Source organism: Mobula hypostoma, chromosome 4 (genome assembly GCF_963921235.1).
Source record: "Mobula hypostoma chromosome 4, sMobHyp1.1, whole genome shotgun sequence".
Taxonomy (NCBI): Eukaryota; Metazoa; Chordata; class Chondrichthyes; order Myliobatiformes; family Myliobatidae; genus Mobula; species Mobula hypostoma.
In genome coordinates this window covers 188,095,201-188,118,652 of record NC_086100.1, presented here as the reverse complement: position 1 = coordinate 188,118,652, position 23,452 = coordinate 188,095,201, and the positions used below count along the sequence as shown (strand labels likewise).

Sequence of the window (23,452 nt, the reverse complement as noted above, 5' to 3'; positions counted from 1 at the left end):
AAATTAAAAACACTTCAAATCCAGCCTATGAGGCTCACAGAGTTCTTGCTACACAGAAACAGGCCGCTGGGCCCAACCTGTCTGTGCCAACCAAGTTTTCCTGTCTCACCTAGCCTCATTTGCTTGTGTTTGGCCCACATCCCTCTAAACCTTGCTGCGGCCATCAGGAATGAGGTACAGGAACCTCCGGTCCCGCACCACCAGGTTCAGGAACAGTTCAACCATCAGACTCTGGAACCAGTGTGGACACATTCACTCACCTCAACACTGAGATGATTCTACAACCCATGGACACACTTTCAAGGATTCTACAACTCCAGATCTCCTCATTACTTATTCATATTATTATTTTATCTTTTTGTACTTGAACAATTTGTTGTCTTTTGTACATCATTTGTATCTTTGTGTGGTTCTCTCCCCCCCCCATTGATTCTATTGTCTTTATTTGTATTTATTGTGAATGCCTGCAAGAAAATGAATCTCAGGGTAGTGTATGGAGATACATGTACTTTAATAAATTTACTTGGAAAGCCGTCTTCCCCATGTAACTGTACAAATACCTTTTGAATGTCCCAATTGCCTCAGCCGTTCCTCTGGCCGGTTATTCCACATCCTCGACATTTTAGGAGTAGTTTCTTCCAGACCATCAGATCTGTGAGTGGACCACCAGGTAGACTCCAGACTCGGACCACCAGGTTCAAGTACAGTTCTACTACCCCTCAGCCATCAGGCTCCAGAATAGATGGGGATAACTACACTCACTTGCCCCATCGTTGAAAAGTTTCGACATCCAATGATCTCACTTTAAGGGCTCTATCTCATGTTCTCATTATTTATTGTTATTTATTTATATTTGCATTTGCTCAGTTTGTTGTCGTCCGCACTTGTTGATCTTTCATTAATCTTTTTTACGGACACTATTTTATAGCTTTGCGGAGTCCCACGGGGGGGAAAAATCGCAGGTAGTACATTATGACGTATGTGTGCTTTGAAAATAAAACTTACTTTGAACTTTTAACGCTACCTCACTTTTGCACTATTTTAAAGTATTTATTTCCTATTGTAACTTGTTTTTTTAAAAAATATTGCATTGTGATGCTGCCGAAAAACAACAAATTTCACAATACATTATAAACCTGGCTTCTGATGCTCAACGCAGTGTGAAATAATAGCCCCTTAGGTTCCTTTTAAATCTTTCCCTGCACGCTTTAAACCTATGCGTCTAAGTCCGGATTCCCCTGCCCTGGGAAACGATTTCAAAGATACTGAGAAACTCAAGACACGACTATTAAAACAAATGCCCACGAAGACTTGGCTTGGCAAACAAATTTCTATCTTATCGAGAAGCAACAGCTTAAATATTTCAAACACCAGAAAATCTGCAGATGCTGGAAATCCAAAGCAACACACAAAACGCTGGAGCAACTCGGCAGGACAGGCAGCATCTATGTCGACGTTTCACTGAGTCCCGATGAAAAGTTTCGGCCTAAAACATCGACTGTTTACTATTTTCCATGGATGCCAACTGGCCAGCTGGATCCTCCTGCATTTTGTGTAGAGCTTAAATACGTTTTTCCCCCCTTTCTGGACAGAAACATCCTCCCCCCCCTCTTTATTCCACCTGGCGCCATCAGTAATCTATATCTCCCCCCACCCCCATTCACAAGTTTATCCGTTGCCCCTTCGGGGTATCTCCACAATTTGTCAGCTCCAAAGCGGAACAACCTCCCCGCCCGCGAGGTGAAGAAACTTCTCCAATGCTCCCTTATTCGATCTTACACGGAGGCTAACTTTATCATCTCCCCACCGAGAGAGCTAAGAACATAACTATTCTCTCAGTCCCATCCCACAGCGTTTAAAGAGTCGCTCACAGTCGCCAACAAGGTTAAACGCTGTCCCTCGGAAGCCCGTGCCGACAAGCAGGGTCACCACACTGAAAAACGGAATTAGCACTGAGCGCCAAGAACCACATCAATAAACTCTACGGAACGGTTCCGAGTCTGAGGGAGACTCTAACAAACTTATATCATGCAAGAAAGGGTATTTAAAAACATAAATACTATCTGTTAGCACCTTGTTGGTGGATATAAACTCGGTCGCCGTTCGGGATGCAATGATTCGCTGACTTCCATGATCTGTTACTCGGTATAAACGCACATTGATAAACGTCGGCATGAAATTGTTCCTTCTCGCTGGAAGGAATACATGCAAGTTACATCAACCGTAATTTCCCCCCCCCCCTCTTCCTTTTTGTTTTGGCAAAATAAGGAATGATTCGTCCTACCACAAGGCTGCAAATGAAAAACCCGCGTGGGATCCATGCCGGCTAGGTGTGCAAACGCTGCGCTGCGCTCCGCACGGGCCACCCACCTCCAACTCTCATCCTGTCACTCGGCGCTCTTTAAAGGCTGCTCCCAGCACAACCACGTCCTGGCCGCTTAGCAAAGTCCGAGAAACGCCCAGAGGGTCTAACCTCCGCCTATTACACTGCCCCCTCCCCTAACAATAATAATAATTTACAAATTTAATCTACAAAACGGGCTGGAGGAAACAATATGTATCTCACAAAAAAACCGAAAGTATATAAACCACGTGCCTTCTTCCTCAATTGCAAGTCAAGCCCAGGACGTTAAACTGAAGTTTAGAAATCTAAACCCTGCGCCAATTTGTAAGAGAAAAAAATATATAAATACGATCAGGTAAAATAAAAATTATCATGTATTATGAAGAGTTAGAGGAAACGAGAGGATGGGGACTTGTTTGAGCCGACAGATATTTGAAGGAGGAGTTTTGGGTGATTGACAGGAGCGTCGGCGCTGATCTTTGGTGTTTTAAACCCCGCAGCTGCTCTCTCTCTCTTTCTCTCTCTGAGCATTGGATAGTGAAACAAACCGCACACAAATTTGGGGACCTCGAAACAAACTAAAAATGGTCTTGGGAGTGCGTTCGTCTTTGGTTTATAAATCACAGATGAGATGTGATTAGTTAAAGAAATATCGGGAGCCAGCGCAATGAGGATGGCATTAATTAATAAATTAATTGTTTAAACCAGTAAGCGAAACACGTGTGCGGGGAGAGGGGTGGATGTGATGTGAACGGAGGAAGGGATAGGTTGATGGCGATTGGATTTATCGGAGTGTCTGTTCTGGTCTCTGGACAGCCTGGAGGTCAGTTGACATCATTCTACCTGTAATCTAATTTTTAAGTACGTTAAACATGTGTATTAGTCAATAGGGAGAAGATGACAATTTGATTATGGCGAATATGAGAGGGCATAATTTTAAGATGTTTCTCTAAGTTTGATATAGGGGAGGTAGCTCCCGCTACATAGAATAAGCTCCCATGGGGTGTATCCCCTGACCTTCACGTGTGGTTGAGATACTAAGCCAGGAGGAACTGTTTCTACTGACAGCAGAAGTGGCAAAGGCTGGTTATTGGTGCCTTACAACCTGCCACTTCGGGCAGATGATGCCTGTTGGTAGCTCTTCCATGAGGAAAACTCTGATCTCAAATCTCCAGTGCGTGCTGCTATAGGGGAAATCTTCGTGAGTAAGCCCCGAGGAAAAATCCGGAGCCGGGATCCCTAAGACAGGTCCTACGTTAAGTTCGACACTGACGGGCAACTCCTGCAACGCAGAGGCCGCCAAACTGTATGGGTCTCTGCCGTTCCTCTGGGCTCCATCAGCTGCTTGAAGAGGGTGAGCTCGCTGCGTGGGCAACAGCTTGCTGTCCATATCGTACATCCCTGGCTTGCGGATCACGTAGACAGCTGGAACACAACGTCTCTGGTCCGCCTCGATCAAGGGAGGGCGGGGCTCAAATTTTGAGATGATTATAAGAAAGTCCAGGGGAAATGTTGGAGGTAGGTTTTTTTTACATAGAGAATGGTGGGTGTGCGGAATACACTGCCAGGGGTGTTGTTAGTGGCTAGTACGTTAGGGATCTTGTCCTGATGAAGGATGTCGGCCCAAAACGGCGACTGTACTCTTTTCCAGAGATGCTGCCTGGCTTGCTGAGTTCCTTCAGCATTTGGTGTGTGTTGCTTAGATTTCCAGGACCCGCAGATTGTCTCTTGTTAGGGATCCTGTGAACAGTGTTTGGGCCCCTTATCTTCCAAGGGAAGTGCTTGCATTGGAGAAGGCCTGTAGGAGGTACATGCGAACGATCCTGGGAATGAAAGGGTTAATGAACAGTAGGAGGAGCACTTAATGGCTCTGGGCCTGTACTTGCTATAGCTTGGAAGATTGAGAGGAATCTTATTGAAGCCCATTGAATGTTGAAACGTTAGACAGAGTGCATATGAAGGTATGTTTACTATAGTGGGTGTGTTTAGGGCCAGAGCACACAACCTCAGAATCCAAGAATGTCCCTTTAGAACAGAAATGAGAAACTTCTTGAGATAGAGGGGGGGAATCTGTGAAATTTATTGCCACAGCCCATTGTGGAGGCCAAGTCATTTGGTATATTTAAAGCAAAGCTTGATAGGTTCTTGTTTAGTAAGGACATCAAAGGTTATGGGGAGAAGGTGGTAGAGCAGGGTTGAGAGGGTTGGTTAACAGCCAAAATGGAATGGCAGGAAGACTCAATGGACCAAAAGGCCTAATTCTGCACTTGTAGCTTAAAGTCTCATGGACATTTAAGAGACTGTTAGATGGGTACTTGGAGAAAAGAAAAATACTTTATTGTCGCCAGACAATTGATACTAGAACATACAATCATCACAGTGATATTTGATTCTGCGCTTCCCGCTCCCTGGAGTACAAATCGATAGTAAATATTATAAATCATAAGTAGAAAAATGGAAAGTAAGGTAGTGCAAAAAAACAGAAAGGCAAGTCCGGATATTTGGAGGGTACGGCCCAGATCCAGGTCAGGATCCGTTCAGCAGTCTTATCACAGTTGGAAAGACGCTGTTCCCAAATTTGGCTGCACGAGTCTTCAAGCTCCTGAGCCTTCTCCCGGAGGGAAGAGGGAAGAAAAGTGTGCTGGCTGGGTGGGTCGTGCCCTTGATTATCCTGGCAGCACTGTTCCGACAGCGTGCGGTGTAAAGTGAGTCCAAGGACAGGAGATTGGTTTGTGTGATGTGCTGCGCCGTGTTCACGATCTTCTGCGGCTTCTTCTGGTCTTGGACGAAACAACTTCCATACCAGGTTGTGATGTGAAAGGGAAGGGTTAGATTGATCTTGGGATAGTTTAAAGGGTCTGCCCAACATTATGCGCCAAAGGGCCTGTACTGTTCAATGTTCAATCTGTGCAATATATAACCAAATTCAAACTTTGCATTTGCTGCTTTCCCTCTTTCCCATTTACTGACACAATCTCTTGTAGCTAGCCATCATCGTCTTTCATAGAGCATAGAACAGCACGTTACAGGAACAAGCTCAATGGAAGTACTCCTGTCTCTCTGTGTATGGTGCATATACCCCCATTTCCTACCTGTTCACATGCCTGTCTCAATGCCTCTTAAACATTACCATGGTGCCTGTTTCCATCACTTCTCCAGGCGTGTGTTACAGGCACCTACTTCTCTGTGCATATGAAACAAAATGTATTAATTAATTAACAAACAAACCAAGCAGGCCTGCCCTGCAAACCTCTTTTAAATTTCCTCTCCTCACCCTGAAGTTATGCTCACTACATTTGACGCTAAAGCACAAGAGAATCTACAGATGCTGGACTTCCACAGCAACGCACACACGCAAAATGCTGGAAGAACACAACCAGTCAGACAGCATCTATGGAGAGGAGTAAAAAGCCGATATTTCAGACTGGCCATTTGACTCTATGTATCTCATAATTTTTCAAATTTCTATCAGGTTGCCCCTTTAACCTCTAAATGTCCCAGAGAAAGCAAAACCAGTTTGAACAACCCTTCTTTATAGCTACTACTTTATACTTTATTGTCGCCAAACAATTGATACCAGAACGTACAATCATCACAGCAATATTTGATTCTGCGCTTCCCGCTCCCTGGATTACAAATCGATAGTAAATATTAAAAATTTGCTACTTGCCAATGCAGGCACCATCCAGATGAACCTCTTCTGCACCCTTTTCAAAGGCTTCACATCCTTCCTATGATGTGTCAGCCGGAACTGCACTCAATATTCAAGATGCAGTCTAATAAATGTTTTATATAATGCCAACACGACTTTCCAGGTTCCTCTGGTGACCCAATGGAATCTGGAGCAGGAGAAGAGGCAGCTCACAGGTCCGTGAGTGAGATTTAAAATGGAGCATTTGCAGGCTTTTGGTGTTTTTCCAGCAGAGTGGCCACTCAGTGAGTGGACCAGGGTTAGAGTGGGGAGGCTTTGGTGGGAAAAGGCTTGTGCAAGGTAAGTATCGAGTAAGATTCTTCATTCTTTGTCTGTCAGTACACAGAGCAGCGAGAATGGCTCTGGGACCTGTGTTGTGTTCTTTGTGTGGGATGTGGGAAGTCTGAGAAACCCCCAGCCTTCTGGATAATCACATCTGCACCAGGTGCACTGAGCTGCAGCTCCTCAGAGAGTGTGTTAAGGACCGGATCTGCAGTTCAATGACCTTCAGCTCCTACGGGAAACTGCAGTTGCAGGGAGGTAGTCACCCTAAGTTGCAGGAACCAGATAACTGGGTGACTGGCAGGTGAAGGAAGGGAAATAGACAGCCAGTGCAGAGAAGACCTGTGGCCATTCCCTTCAGTAATAAGTATACCCCTTTGGATATGTTGGGGGGTGGAGGGTACTTCCTACCAGGTCTCTGACACTAATGCTCAAAAGGGAAGTGGGGAGAACAGGACTACAGTAGTGATAGGGAATTCCATAGTCGGAGGAGTAGACATGAGATTCTGTGGCCACGACTGAGACAATTGGATTATATGTTGCCTCCCAGGTCCCAGGGTCAGGGACCTCTTGGATTGGGTCCATGGCATTCTCAAGGGGGCGAGTGAGCAGCTACAGCCTTGGTACATATTAGCACCAATAGGATAGGTAGGCCAAGGGAGGAGGTGCTGAAGAGAGAATTTAGGGAGCTAGGTAGAAAGCTGAAAAGTAGTATCTCCAGGGTAGTAATCTCTAGATTGCTGCCTGTGCCACACACCAGTGAAGGTAAGAACAGGATGATTTGGCATATGAATGGGTGGCTGAGAAAACTGGTGCAAGGGGCAGGGTTTCAGATTTCTGGATCATTGGGATCTCTTCTGGGGATTGTACGACCTGTACAAATTGATAGGTTCCACCTGAACCAGAGGGGGACCAATATCCTTGCAGGATTGCTAGAACAGTTGGGGTGGATTTGTACACATTTGGCAGGGGTATGGGAAACAGAGTGGTAGAGCTGAGGGTGGGGCATTTGGTATACAAGCAGAAGCAACATATAGTGAAACTGTCAGAAAGGGCAGGCTGCTGAAAGGGCAAAGTCTCAGTCAGCGGGATGAGTTGCAGTGTAACGGTGGGGGGACAAAATCATAAAGGCTGATGAATACAAAACTGAAGGTGTTATATTTGAATATGCAGTATATGGAATAAGGTAGATGATCTTGGAGCACAGTTAAAGATAGGCAGGTATGACATACTGGGCGTCACTGAGTCGTGGATGAAAGAAGATTATAGTTAGGACCTTAACCTCCAAGGATACACGTTGTATCGAAAGGACAGGCAGCTAAGCAGAGGGATGGCATGGCTCTTTTGGTAAAAATTACATCAAACCCTTGGAAAGAGGTGACATAGGGTTGGAAGATGCAGAATTATTGAGGGTAGATTTAATAAAATGCAAGGGTAAAAAGTCCCTAATGGGAGTTATATACAGGCCTCTTAACAGTAGCCGGAGTGTGGGATACCAATTAGATGGCAGAAAGAAAATGCATGTCAAAAGGACAATGTCCAATAGTCATGGGAGAATTTCAACATGCAGGCAGATCAGGAAAATCAGATAGTTGCTGACTTTGGATCCCAAGTGAGAGGATTTGTAGAATGCTATGAGATTCTAGAGCAGCTTGTGGTGGAGCCCACTAAGGGACCAGCTATTCTGGATTGGGTGTTGTGTGATGAACCAAATTTGATTGGGAAGCTTAAGGTAAAAGAACTCCTAGCAGTCAGTGATCGTAATATGATAGAATTCACCCTGCAATTTTAGAGGGAAGAGTTAAAGACAAATGTATCAGATATATCAATATTATTCGGAGTAAAGGGAATTACGGAAACATGGGAGAGGAGCTGGCCAAAGTCAATTAGAAGGGAACACTAGCAAGGATGACAGCAAAGCAGCAAAGGCTAGAGTTTCTAGGAGCAATTTGGAAGGAGCAGGATAGATACATCCCAAAGAAGAAGCAATATTCTAAGGGGAGGATGATACAACCGTAGCTGACAAAGTCAAAGCCAACATGAAAGCAAAAGAGAGGTCATAGAATAGAGCAAACATTAGTGGGAAGTTAGGGGATTGGGAAGCCTTTAAAAACCATCAGAAGGCAACTAAAAAGCCATAAGGATGGAAAGATGAAATAGGAAGGTAAGCTAGCCAATAATATCAAAGTGAATATCAAAAGTTTACATATCTGAAAAAAGAGTAAATGAGAGGCGAAATAGAAAATGACACTGGAGAGATAGTAATGGGGGACAGGGAGATGGTAGATGGTGTTTTGCATCAGTCTACACTGTGGAAGACACTAGCAATACACAAAAAGTTTGAGAGTGTCAGGGAGCAGAAGTGAGTGCAGTTGCTATTACTAGAGAGGAGGTGCTTGGGAAACTGAAAGGTCTCAAAGTAGATGGGTCACCTGGACCAGATGGACTACACCCCAGGGTTCTGACAGGTAGCTGAAGAAATTGTGGGGGCATGAAAAATTAACTTTCTAGAATCACTAGATTCTGGCATGGTTCTGAAGGATAGAAAATTGCAGATGTCACTCAACTGTTCAAGAAGTGTTGGAGGCAGAGAATGGAAATTATAGGCCAGTTAGCCTGATCTCAGTGGTTGGGAAGATGTTGGAGTTAAGGATGAGGTTTTGGAGTACTTGGTAAAAATATGATAAAATAGGTCAAAGTCAACATAGTTTCCTTATGGGGAAAATCTTCCCTGACAAATCTGTTAGAATTATTTGAGGAAATAACAAACAGGATAGACAAAGGAGAGTTGGTGGAGGTCATGTACTTGGATTTTCAGAAGGCATTTGACAAGGTTCCACACATGAGGCTGCTTAGCAAGATAAGAGCCCATGGTATTACAGGAAAGATACTAGCATGGATAGAGCATTGACTGATTGGTAGGAGGCTAAGAGTGGGAATAAAATGAGCCTTTTCTGATTGGGTGCTGGTGTTATTATAATGGAAGACCTGTCCTGGGCCCAGCACATAAGTGTAATTACAAAGAAAGCACTGCAGCACCTCTACTTCCTTAGGAGTTTGTGAAGTTTCGGCATGACATCGAAAACACTGATAAACTTCTAAGCTATGTAGGGGAGAGTATATAACGGGTTGCATCATAGCCTGATATGGAAACACCTTGAAAGGAAAATCTTCCAAAAAGTAGTGGATACAGCCTAGTCCATCACAGTTAAAGCCATCCCCACCATTGAGCACATCTACATGAAATGTTGTCACAGAAAAGCAGCATCCATTATTGTGGACCCCGACCACAAAGGCCGTGCTCTCTTCTCACTGCTGCCATCAGGAAGAAGGTACCTGAGACTCAGGACTCACACCACTAGGTTCAGCAACAGTTATTACCCCTCAGCTATAAAGGCTCTTAAATCAAAGGAGATAACTTCACTCACCTTCACTTGCCCCATCACTGAAATGTTACCACAACCAATGGACTCGCTTTCAAAGACTCTTCAAATGATTTATCACTCATTTATTTATTATTATTATTTCTTTCTTTTTGTATTTGCATAGCTTGTGGTCTTTTGCATACTGGTTGAATGTCCAAGTTGGTGCAGTCTGTTATTGATTCTATTATGGTTATTCGATTATAGGTTTATTGCGCATGCCTACAAGAAATGAATCTCGGGGTGCGTATGGTGACATATATGTACTTTGATACATTTACTTTGAAATATTGAACTTAAACTAATGGTGTTCTGCAGGGGTTAGTGCTGCCACTGCTTTTTACGCTATATGTCAATGATTTGGATGATGGATTCGATGGCTTTGTGGCGAGTTTGCGGTCATAAAAAGATAGGTGGAGGATCAGGTAGCATTGAGGAAGTAGGGAAGCTGCAGAATGTCTTAGACAGATTAGGAAAATGGGCAAAGAAATTTCAGATGGAATACAATGTTGGGAAGTGCACTTTGCTACAAAGAATCGAGAGGTAATGTTGCAGCTATATAGGACCCTGGTCAGACCCCACTTGGAGTACTGTGCTCAGTTCTGGTCGCCTCACTACAGAAAGGATGTGGAAACCATAGGAGATTTACAAGGACGTTGCCTGGATTGGGGAGCATGCCTTATGAAAACAGGTTGAATGAACTCAGCCTTTTCTCCTTGGAGCAACAAAGGATGAGAGGTGACCTGATAGAGGTGTATAAGATGATGAGAGGCATTGATCGTGTGGATAGTCAGAGGCTTTTTCCCAGGGCTGAAATGGTTGCCATAAGAGGACACAGGTTTAAGGTGCTGGGGAGTAGGTACAGAGGAGATGTCAGGGGTAAGTGTTTTAAACAGAGAGTGGTGAGTGTGTGGAATGGGCTGTCGGCAACGGTGGTGGAGGCAGGTACCATAGGGTCTTTTAAGAGACTTTTGGATAGGTACATGGAGCTTAGGAAAATAGAGGGCTATGGGTAAGCCTAGTAATTTCTAAGTTAGGGACATGTTCAGCACAACTTCGTGGGCCGAGGGCCTGTATTGTGCTGTAGGTTTTCTATGTTTCCATGTTTCTATGTTCTAATAAAAACATAGATTATTTTCTAAACAGAGAAGAAATTCAAAAATCCAAGGTGCAAAGGGATGTGGGAGTCCTTGTACAGGATCCCTGCAGGTTAATTTGCAGTTTTAGTGGCTGGTGAGGAAGACAATTCCAAGGTTAGCATTCATTTTGAGGTGTCTAGAACATAAAAGCAAGGATGTAATGTTGATGCTTTATGATGCACTGGTGAGGCCTCACTTGGAGTATTGTGAGCAGTTATGGACGGCTTATCTAAGAAAGGACGTGCTGATGTTGGAGAGGTTCTAAAGGAGGCTTATAAAATAATTCTGAGAATTAATGACTTACCATATGAAGAACGTTTAATGGGTCTGGGCCCATACTCACTGGAATTTTGTAGAATGAGGGGAATCCCACTGAAGCCTATTAAATGTTGAAAGGTCTATACAGAGTGGATGGGGAGAAGATGTTTTTTAGGACCAGAGAGTACAACCTCAGAATTGAGGGATGTCCATTTAGGACAGAGATAAGGAGGAATTTCTTCAGCCAGCAGGTGGTGAATCTAGAATTCCTTGCCACAGGTGACTGCGGAAGCCAGGCCATTGGGTGTATCTGGAGCAGAGTTTGATAGATTCTTGATAAGTCAGAGCATGAAAGGTTACAGGGAGAAGGCAAGAGAATCGAGTTGAGAGGGAAATGGATCAGCCATGATCAAATAGCAGATCCAACTCGATGGGTCAAAAGGCCTAATTCTGCTCCTGTGTCTTATGGTAAATGAATCTCAGGGTTGTATATGGTGACATGTATGTACTCTGATAATAACATTTACTTTGAACTTTGAACTTTTATCTTTTACGCTCTGAATCAGGTTTATTATCACTGACGTGAAAGTTGTTGTTTTGTGGCAGGAGTACAATGAAGTGTATAAAATATACTGTAATATACAATAAGAAATATATAAATAACTAGTGCAGAAAGAGGAGAGCAAAACTAATGAGGTAATGTTCATGAAGCGTTCAGAAATCTGATCGCAGAGTTCAAGAAGCTGTTCTTAAAATGTTAAATGTTTGTCTTCAGGCTCCCGTACCTCCTCCCTGATGGTGGTAATGAAGAGAGTTTTATACCCAATGTCCCAATCGATGAAGGTAAGAACGCTGTACATTTTCTTTATTACCTTATCCACGTGCCTTTCATCTACTGCTCCACACCCAAAGCAATCACTTCAATTTCTACCCGTTTATACTCTCAAACAGCACAGAAACAGGCTCTTTGGTCCATCTTCTCCATACTGACCAAGATGCGGTATCCAAGCTAGTCCTATTTGCCGGGGTGGAGCCCATAACTTTCTAACCCTTTGCAATACGTGCATCTGCCCAACTGTCTTTTAAAGATTGTTATCGTACCTGTCCCAACCACATCCTTGGCAGCATATGTACCAACCTTTATGAATGGGCAGCTCATTCCACATATTACCAACCTTTATGAATGGGGGCGGGGGAAGCAACGTTGCCTTCAGTTCCCTTTAAATCTTTACCCCTCACCTTATTATTATCTTTACCTCCATCATGGGCAGAAGCCTTTCCACCATCGAGGAATTCTTCAAAAGGTGATGCCTTAAAAAAAAGTGGCATCCATTATTAAGGACCCTCACCCCAAAACAAGCCTTTTTCTCATTGCTACCATCTGGGAGGAGGTACTGGAGCCTGAAGACATACACTCAACCCTTTAGGAACAGCTGCTTCTCCTTCACCATCAGATTTCTGAACAGTCTGTAAATACAACCTCACTATTTTGATTTTTTTCTCTACTTTTATTTTTTTATATTGTAACATGTAATACTTCTTGTATATTGCACTGCTACCACAAAATAACAAATTTCATGACATAAACCTGACATTTGTAGAAAGATGGCGCTATTACAGGCGCTATTGCATGCAGCGGCGACGGGAATCATCAAATATAGGACTACTACAGCTGAAACGCACAGTGCCATCCATGGGTAATTCAGTAAACAGCATTACCTTAAGTTTAAAGAAAAATCTATTGCTACTCAAAGTTAACGAACGTTGGGCAGCAGACTCAGGTCATGAATGCAGCTCCCCTTTGAGAAAATGGAAGTGCAATTGAAACGCAGAGGGTGTAGACCCTACTCCCAACTATCCTGCTGGCAAATATATAGACTCTGGAAAATAAAAAACTGAAGACCTCAGAGCAAGCTTACTGTACCAGAGGGAGATTGGGGTCTGCTATATACTTTGCTTCACAGAAACATGGCTATCCCCTTTCATCTCAGACACCATGCTGCAGCTTGATGGCTTCACAATTCTCTGCTAGGATAAGACAGCTGACCCTTTTAAAGGCAGAGGAGGTAGAGTCTGTTTTATGTTTAACTCGTCATAGTGCACAAATGTGGTGGTTCTGTCTCACTCCTGCTCACCTGATCTGGAACATCTAGTGATCAAATGTCGTCCATTTTATCTGCCAAGGGAGTTTTCCTCCATCATCCTGGTAGCAGTGTACGTTCCATCTCAGGCTAATGTCAGGCAGGCACATGAGGAGCTGAGTACTTTGATCAGCAGGCATGAAATAGCACACCTTAATGTCTTTCCTATTATTGTTGGCAATTTCAATCAGGCCAGATTGAAGAATTCTGAACAACTACCACCAACGTATCACCTGTGGGACCAGCGGAACCAACACAGTTGATCACTGTTGTACACCATCAAGAACGCTTACCGTGCCATTCACAGAAAGTCTGATCATATGGCTGTAAATCTACTCCCAGCATATAGCAGAAACTAAAGACTACAGCACCGGTGGTGAGGACTAAGAAGGGGAGCGGAGGAGTGCTTACAGGACTGCTTTGAGTCAATATTTGGGGATTCATCTTTGAATCTGAATGAATACACAACAGTTGTGACCAACTTCATCAAAACCTGTGTGAATTAGTGTGTGCCTGTGAGAACATAACAAATGTACCAAATCTAAAACTGAGGATGAGCCAGGAGATTTGTAGTCTGCTGAGGGCTAGATCTGTGGCATTCAAGACCAGTGATCCAGAATTATACAAGGAGTTCAGGTACGACCTTCGAAAGGCTATTTTAGAAGCAAAAAAAACAATTCCAGTTGAGGTTAGAGATGGAATTGGGTGCATGTCTGCTCTGGGAGGGTTTGCAGGCCAGCAAAACTTAACATTATGAATGGCTGTGATGCTTCTCTCCCAGATGAGCTCAACATCTTATATGTATGCTTTGAAGGAGAGAATAAAACTACACCTTTGCGAGCCCCCGCAGCATCTGAAGACTCTGTGAACTCTTTCAGAGGTGACATCAGGACATCTTTCAGGAGGGTGAACCCTCACAGGGCAACCCTCTGATGGTGTACCTGGTTGAACTCTGAAAACCTAGGCCAACAACTGGCAGGAGTACTCAAGGACTCCAACCACTGCAGTTGGAGATTCCCACCTGGTTAAAAAGGATGATAATCATACCAGTGCCTAAGAAGAGCAGAGTGACATTCCTTAGCGGCTATTGCCCAGTGGCATTCACATCTACTGTGAGGAAGTGCTTTGAGAGGCTGGTCATGGCTAGAATCAACTGCCTAAGCAAGAACCTGGACTCTCTACAATTTGCCATTTGCCACAATAGATCAACAGTGGATGCAATCTCACTGGCTCTCCTCTCAGCCTTGGTTCGCCCCGACAGTAACAACACCCACTTCAGGCTGAAGTTTATTGAATACAGCTTAGCATTCAATCCAATCAATTCTAATCAACAAGCACCAAAACCTGGGCCTTTGTACCTCCTTCTGCAACTGAATCCTTGATTTCTTCAAAAGGACACCACAGTCTGTGCGGATCCAAAATAACATCTCTTCCTCACAGACAATCAATAATGGTTCACCTCAGTGTTTAGCCCACTGTTCTACTCTCTCTACACCCAGGAATGTGTGGCTAGACACAGCTCAATGCCATCTATAAATTTGCTGATGACACAACTATCGTCGGCAGAATTTCAAATGGTGATGAGAAGGAGTGAGATAGATCAGCTGACTGAGTGGTGGTGTAGCAACAACCTTGCAGTCAATGTCAGTAAGACAAAGGAATTGATTGTGGACTTCAGGAAGGGGAAGTCGAGGAGTTCTCCACAACCACTCCACTATCTATTCTTGCACTCTGGTTCCTGTCCCCCTGCAACTCTAGTTTAAATTCCACCCCCCCCCCACCTCACCGTGCAACACTAGGAAACTTTCCCACTAGGTTATTAGTCCCCTTCCATTTCAGGTACAACCTGTTCCTTCTGTACATGTCCCACCTTCTCTGTAAGAGAGCCAATGTCCCAAAAATCTGAAGCCCTCCCTCCTGTTCCATCTACTAAGTCAAGTGTTAAACTGTATGATCTTCCTATTTCTGGCCTCACCAGCATGTAGCTTCGGTAGCAACCCTGAGATCCTGGAGGTTCTGTCCTGTAGCTTATCACCTAACTCCCTGAACCCTTCAGGACCTCATCACCCCTCTTACTCAAGTCATTAGTACTGACATTGCTCACCCTACCACTTAAAAATACTGTGGACTTGATCTGAGACATCCCTAACCTGAGGCAACATACCATATGGGAATCTTGTTCTTGTCCATAAAACCTCCTTTCTATTCTCCTGACCAATGAATCTCTTATTACTACAGCTCACCTCATCTTCCTCCCCACTTCCCTTCTGAGTCACGGAGCCAGACTACCAGAGACCTGACCGATGTGGCTTTCCTCCCCACCCCACCCTCCCGCCAACTGTATCAAAGTTATTGAAGAGAATGGCACCCTTTACTGGCTTCCTAATCCCTTTCTTCCTCTTAACAGTCATCCTGTTACCAGTCATCCCACAAGAGCAGCATTCCACTAACCTGGCTGGCATCCCCTCTGCTCTTAATGTGCGATAAGTAAGGAAGAATAAATAACAAAAAGTAGGTAAGTTATTGGAGGGAGTACTAAGAGACAGAATCTACAAGCATTTGGATAGACAGGGGCTCATTAGGGAGAGTCAACATGGCTTTGTGCATGGTAGGTCATGTTTGACCAATCTGTTGGAGTTTTTCGAGGAGGTTACCAGGAAAGTGGATGAAGGGAAGGCAGTGGATATTGTCTACATGGACTTCAGTAAGGCCTTTGACAAGGTCCCGCATGGGAGGTTAGTTAGGAAAATTCAGTCGCTAGGTATACATGGAGAGGTGGTAAATTGGATTAGACATTGGCTCAATGGAAGAAGCCAGAGAGTGGTGGTAGAGAATTGCTTCTCTGAGTGGAGGCCTGTGACTAGTGGCGTGACACAGGGATCAGTGCTGGGTCCATTGTTATTTGTCATCTATATCAATGATCTGGATGATAATGTGGTAAATTGGATCAGCAAGTTTGCTGATGATACAAAGATTGGAGGTGTAGTAGACAGTGAGGAAGGTTTTCAGAGCCTGCAGAGGGACTTGGACCAGCTGGAAAAATGGGCTGAAAAATGGCAGATGGAGTTTAATACTGACAAGTGTGAGGTATTGCACGTTGGAAGGACAAACCAACGTAGAACATACAGGGTTAATGGTAAGGCACTGAGGAGTGCAGTGGAACAGAGGGATCTGGGAATACAGATACAAAATTCCCTAAAAGTGTCGTCACAGGTAGATAGGGTCGTAAAGAGAGCTTTTGGTACATTGGCCTTTATTAATCGAAGTATTGAGTATGAGAGCTGGAATGTTATGATGAGGTTGTATAAGGCATTGGTGAGGCCGAATCTGGAGTATTGTGTTCAGTTCTGGTCACCAAATTACAGGAAGGATATAAATAAGGTTGAAAGAGTGCAGAGAAGGTTTACAAGGATGTTGCCGGGACTTGAGAAACTCAGTTACAGAGAAAGGTTGAATAGGTTAGGACTTTATTCCCTGGAGCGTAGAAGAATGAGGGGAGATTTGATAGAGGTATATAAAATTGTGATGGGTATAGATAGAGTGAATGCAAGCAGGCTTTTTCCACTGAGGCAAGGGGAGAAAAAAACCAGAGGACATGGGTTAAGGGTGAGGGGGGAAAAGTTTAAAGGGAACATTAGCGGGGGCTTCTTCACACAGAGAGTGGTGGGAGTATGGAATGAGCTGCCAGACGAGGTGGTAAATGCGGGTTATTTTTTAACATTTAAGAATAAATTGGACAGATACATGGATGGGAGGTGTATGGAGGGATATGGTCCGTGTGCAGGTCAGTGGGACTAGGCAGAAAATGGTTCGGCACAGCCAAGAAGGGCCAAAGGGCCTATTTCTGTGCTGTAGTTTCTATGGTTCTATGGTTAAAAAAAGATATGCCTATGGCCCGTGCCTCTCCAAAGCCTCAACTCTTCACTCTAACACTGGCCCACCCACACAGTGGGCATTCCAACAATAACTGTTCTACTTAAAGCTAACTTGGATCCTTGCCAAGTGCCTAATTATGCACAATCCAAAGACTCCTCGGGAAATGTGGGATGCAAAATGTGCTAACTGCACCTCGCTCACTTCTTTTATCCTCTCTTCCCCTTATACAACCCGGTGTCTCCTCGGGAACAGTGGCATGGAGAATGTGCCAATTGTCCCCACTCGCTTCTTTAAAACTCTCTTTCTTACACAATCTGATATCTCTTCGGGAGCTGTGGCATACAAAAACAATTCACATCAAAGACGGACAAACAACATTGGTGTGCAGTTTTTCATTGTGGTTTGTTGTATTTACTGTGAGTGCCTGCAAGAAAATGAATCCCAGGGCAGTATATAGTGACATATACTGTATGTACTTTGATAATACATTTGTTTTGAACTTTGAAAGATCCTGAGCTCTGTTTCAATAAGGATTTCCAGTGGAGGATTGTTTGGCTTATTAAATACAAGGTTGTCCCTTTAGAATGAACAAAAAAGTGGCAGATTGACCACACTGTCGGGAAGTATATGGTCATGCACTTTGGTAGAAGGAATAAAAGAGTAGACTATTTTCACTTTTACCCGTATGTATGACACCAAGTAGATATGTATATTTAAGGCAGAGTTTGATAGATTCTTGATTGGACAGGGCATGAAGGGATATGGGGAGAAGGCAGGAGATTGGGGCTGAAAGGAAAAATGGATCAGCCATGATGAAATGGTGGAGCAGACTCGATGGGCTGAACAGCCCAATTCTGCTCCTATATCTTATGGTCTTGTATGTCCTGGCTGGTAGGTTGGTGGGTTCTGGTGATGCATTGGGTGGTTTAGACTACCCGTTGTAGAATCTTCCTGTCCGCCAGAGTGGAGCTTCTGTACGATGTAGTGATGCTGCTTGTTGGGATGGTCTCTTCTGCATATCTGTAGAATACTGTGAGTATGGATGTATGATGTACAGCACTCTTCAGCCTCGTCTGAAAGTAGAGGCGTTGGTGAACTTGCCTGATTGTGTAGAATGTGTTCTGGGACCATGAGAGATTGTGTATGATGTGCACTCCCCTGAAGTCTGAAACTGCATGCAGTTTCCACTGCTGTGCCGCTGATGTAAAGGGGGGTGTCAGTGGTGCAAATTCTCCTGAAGTCAATAACCATTTCTTTTGTCTTGTTATGTTAATTCAATGAGTGTAAACTATTTCAATGAAAAGGGCCGCCAATTTAAAGAGAAAAACAAAAGCATTTTTCTGTTGTTTGTTTTTTGAAGGATCTTTTATTGTCCATCTGAAGTAATGAGAACCAGATTATCTGTCCTGTTATCTCATTGAGTTTTCTGTGCACTGATTGGCTGGAGATCAACAGTACACTTCATTGGCTGTGAAATGCCTCATAATGTTTTACTGTTTAAGTGTGGTTTTGTGCTAATATACCACATGTGTGTGTCCTTCTCTCCTCACCAAGTAATTTACTTGTTTCAATGCATCCCCATTTCAGATTACTGGCAAAAAGATTTAATCTGTACCCATAAACCAATCTTGTCCGAATTCCAGGAACTTTATCCGTTGCAAACCACTTTGGGATGTTTTAAGGTCACAACGTGTATTTTATTTCAGTATTTTATTCCTTCTATGCTGGCTTTGACTGTCAAAACGTGGAGGAATCTTCATGGACTTCCACTACCCCCAATGATCCTATAATTTTAGTCTCTGGGGCCAACATGCGAGCATAGTTCAGGAGGGTAAACCCACAGAAAGCATCTGACCCAGATGGGGTATTTGGCCAAGTGCTAAAGACCTGTGCTGATCAACTGGCTGGGATGTTCACTGAGATCTTTAACCTCTCTCTGTCTTTGATAGTCTGAGGTACCAACTTACTTCAAACAGGCTTTGTGTATAATGGTACTAAAAAGAACGTGGTAACCTACCTCAATGACTATCAACCAGTAGCACTTACATCTACAGTGATGAAGTGTTTTGAGAGGGTGATGATCAGCTCTTGCCTGAGAAGCAATTTGGATCAACTCCGTTTTGCCTACAAGCACAGCAGATGCCATCTCACTGGCTCTTCATTCAACCATGGAACATCTGGACAGCAAAGATGTATACATCAGGATGCTCTGTATCAACTACAGTTTGGCATTCAATACCATCATCCCTCAAAGGTAATCAGCAAGCTTCAAGACCGTGGCCTCAACACCTCTTTGTGCAATTGGATCCTTGCTTTCTTCACATGCGGAACCCAGTCGGTTAGGATTGGCCACAGCATCTCCTCCATGATCTCCATCAGCGCAGGTGCACCACAGGGCTATGTGCCCTGCTCTATTCGCTTTACACTTATGACTGTGAGGCTAAGCACAGCTCCAATGGCATCTTCAAGTTTGCTGACAATGCCACTGTCGTAGGCTGAATCAAATGTAGTGACAAATCAGCATACACAGTACTTAGTTCAGGGCACATACATATAGCTCGGGTGCCTCAGACTGTTGTACAGTACTATATATTGGTTAAAATAGGAAGGTGGTTAAGAAACAGGAATGAGTACTCAGCTTTATATTAGTTCAGTAGTATTAAGTGTTATTTAATGACCGGAAAGACGTGATATACAGTTCTGTGCAAAAATCTTAGGCACCCTAGCTATATATATGTGCCCAAGACATTTTCACAGTACTGTAGCAGGAAGATTGAAAATCTGCCTAAGTGGTACCATAACAACAGCCTCATTCTCAAAATCAGCAAGACCAAGGAGCTGATTATTGACTACAGGAGAAGAGAACCAGAGGTTCATGAGCCAGTCCTCGTTGGAGGATCAGAGGTGAAGAGGGTCAGCAACTTACAATTCCTTGGTGTTATCATTTCAGTGCTGTCCTAGGCCCAGCACGCAAGTTCAGTTATGAAGAAACCATGGCAGCCTCTTCTTCCCTAGGAGTTTGTGAAGATTCGACGTAACATCTAAAACATTAACACACTTCTATAGATGTACAGTGGAAAGTATATCGACAGGCTGCGTTGCAGCCTGGCGTGGAAACTCCCATATGCTGGAATGGAAAATCATATAAAAGTAGTGGGGACAGCTCAGTCCATCATGGATAAATCCCTCCTCACCATTGAGCACATCTACATGGAGTATTGTCCCAAGAAAGCAGCATCCATCATCAGGGAATCCCACCACCAAGTCAAGTTTTCCTCCAGCTGCTGCCATCAGGAGGGAGGTACAGGAGCCTCAGGACCCACACCACCAGGTTATTACCTGTCAACCATCAGGCTCTTGAACCAGAAGGGATAACTTCACTCAACTTCGCTTACCCCATCACTGAACTTTCTCACAACTTGTGCAACGACTTTCAAGGGTTTTTATCCCATGTTATCAATATTTATTGCTTATTTATTAATTTTTTTTGTATTTGTACATTAGTTGTATTTAGCACACAGGTGAAATGCCCAGTTGGTGCGGTCTTTCATTGATTCTATTATGGTTATTATTCTATTATGGATATATTGAGTATGCCTAAAGAAAATGAAACTTAGAGTTGTATATGTTGACATATATGTACTTTGATAATAAATTTACTTTGAAATTTATAAATTCCAATCCTCTCAACCTGCAACAGAACCAATCTGTTGTCATGATTTCCCCATTTGTACAGGTTTCCTGTCTTTGTATCCAGAGCAACCTGCCTCTAGGCATGGGAGTAGAATTAGGCCATTCAGACCAGCGAGTCTGCTCTGCCATTCCATCATGGATGACTTATTGTAAGCATGGTAGTGTGACACTATTTAAATTCCTGCCACTCTCTGTAGGAGTTTGTACGTTCTCCTCGTGACTGTGTGGGCTGTCTCCGGCTGCTCTGGTTTCCTCCCACATTTTAAAGACATATAGGTTAGAGGTTAATTGGTTGCATGAGTGTAATTGGACAGAGCAGGCTCATCGGGCTAGAAAGGCCTGTTACCGTGCGACATCTCTAAATAAAATAAAATAAAAAATTATCCCTCTCAACACCATTCACCTGACTTCTCCCTGTAAATTTGTCACCTTTACTAATCAAGAATCTATCCACCTTAAATATACTCAATTATTTGGCCTCCACAGCCATTTGTGGCAATGAATTCTAGAGATTCACCACCCTCCAGCTGAAAAAATTCCTCCTCATCTCCGTTCTAAAAGGATGGCCCTCTATTCTGAGGCTGTCCCTTCTGGTCTTTGTTAGACTTTCTCAACGCAGGAAGCATCCTCTTCATATTCACTCTATCAAGGCCTTTCACCATTGGATAGGTTTCAATGAGGCCATTCTTCTGAAATCCAGTGAATACAGGCCCAGAGTCATCAAACACTTCATATGATCAGCCTTTCATTCCCAGAATCATTTTTGTGAACTCCTTTAAACCCTCTTCAACATCAGCACATACATTCTTAGATAAGGACCCAAAACTGCTCACAATACTTGAAGTGAGGCCTCAACAGTGTTTGATAAAGCCTCAATTTTACACCCTTGCTTTTACGTTCTATTGTGCTTGTGTTTTTGTTATTATTATTGTGTTCCTTATCCTGTGGTATTTTTATATATGCTACACTGCATCTGGAGTAACAATGATTTTCTTCTCCTTTACACTTGTGTTCGGGAAATGTCATTAAACAAGTTTGAATCTTGGGTTATTGTTTCCACACTAATCACCAAAGCACTAAGATTAAAATTCAATTGAGTATGCAGATCATAGACTTTAATAATAATAACTTATTTATAGAGTATGTTCATACGATGGGATAAAATACAATAATGAAAATAAAAGACAAAAGATGTCAGTTAAGAGCAAGGATAAATAAATAGGTTTCGAGCTGGTGTTTATAAGTGTCAACACACATCAAAGTTGCTGGTGAACGCAGCAGGCCAAGCAGCATCTATAGGAAGAGGCGCAGTCGACGTTTCAGGCCGAGACCCTTCGTCAGGACTAACTGAAGGAAGAGTGAGTAAGGGATTTGAAAGCTGGAGGGGGAGGGGGAGATGCAAAATGATAGGAGAAGACAGGAGGGGGAGGGATAGAGCCGAGAGCTGGACAGGTGATAGGCAAAAGGGGATACGAGAGGATCATGGGACAGGAGGTCCGGGAAGAAAGACAAGGGGGGGGGGGCGACCCAGAGGATGGGCAAGAGGTATATTCAGAGGGACAGAGGGAGAAAAAGGAGAGTGAGAGAAAGAATGTGTGCATAAAAATGAGTAACAGATGGGGTACGAGGGGGAGGTGGGGCCTAGCGGAAGTTAGAGAAGTCAATGTTCATGCCATCAGGTTGGAGGCTACCCAGACGGAATATAAGGTGTTGTTCCTCCAACCTGAGTGTGGCCTCATCTTTACAGTAGAGGAGGCCGTGGATAGACATGTCAGAATGGGAATGGGATGTGGAATTAAAATGTGTGGCCACTGGGAGATCCTGCTTTCTCCGGCGGACAGAGCGTAGATGTTCAGCAAAGCGGTCTCCCAGTCTGCGTCGGGTCTCACCAATATATAAAAGGCCACATCGGGAGCACCGGACGCAGTATATCACCCCAGTCGACTCACAGGTGAAGTGATGCCTCACCTGGAAGGACTGTTTGGGGCCCTGAATGGTGGTAAGGGAGGAAGTGTAAGGGCATGTGTAGCACTTGTTCCGCTTACACGGATAAGTGCCAGGAGGGAGATCAGTGGGGAGGGATGGGGGGGACGAATGGACAAGGGAGTTGTGTAGGGAGCGATCCCTGCGGAATGCAGAGAGAGGGGGGGAGGGAAAGATGTGCTTAGTGGTGGGATCCCGTTGGAGGTGGCGGAAGTTACGGAGAATAATATGTTGGACCCGGAGGCTGGTGGGGTGGTAGGTGAGGACCAGGGGAACCCTACTCCTCCTGGGGTGGTGGGAGGATGGAGTGAGAGCAGATGTACGTGAAATGGGGGAGATGCGTTTAAGAGCAGAGTTGATAGTGGAGGAAGGGAAGCCCCTTTCTATAAAAAATGAAGACATCTCCCTCGTCCTAGAATGAAAAGCCTCATCCTGAGAGCAGATGCGGCGGAGACGGAGGAATTGCGAGAAGGGGATGGCGTTTTTGCAAGAGACAGGGTGAGAAGAGGAATAGTCCAGATAGCTGTGAGAGTCAGTAGGCTTATAGTAGACATCAGTAGATAAGCTGTCTCCAGAGACAGAGACAGAAAGATCTAGAAAGGGGAGGGAGATGTCGGAAATGG

General features: G+C 44.0%; 1 protein-coding gene and 1 long non-coding RNA gene across 5 annotated transcripts in view; one reads left to right on the top strand and one right to left on the bottom strand.

The window, feature by feature from the left end:
• The window catches only part of slc4a11 (solute carrier family 4 member 11), a 302,038-nt gene that overhangs the window by 219,691 nt on the left and 58,895 nt on the right, over positions 1 to 23,452 (bottom strand). The window contains exon 1 of one of the 4 annotated variants that reach the window (XM_063047131.1): positions 2,371 to 2,460. The exons of 2 other annotated variants lie outside the window; for them this stretch is intronic. In XM_063047131.1, the coding sequence (XP_062903201.1) occupies positions 2,371 to 2,383 (13 nt within the window). In that variant the 5' untranslated portion in view covers positions 2,384 to 2,460. Of the gene's footprint in view, positions 1 to 2,284; positions 2,461 to 23,452 lie in introns of those variants that run through there. One more of the 4 variants, XM_063047130.1, reaches the window with a different exon arrangement.
• Positions 3,086 to 23,452, top strand: part of LOC134345841 (uncharacterized) — a 54,681-nt gene continuing 34,314 nt past the window's right edge. The window contains exons 1-2 of the long non-coding RNA XR_010017778.1: positions 3,086 to 3,167; positions 11,912 to 11,979. This is a non-coding gene — a long non-coding RNA (uncharacterized LOC134345841). The remainder of the gene's footprint in view (positions 3,168 to 11,911; positions 11,980 to 23,452) is intronic.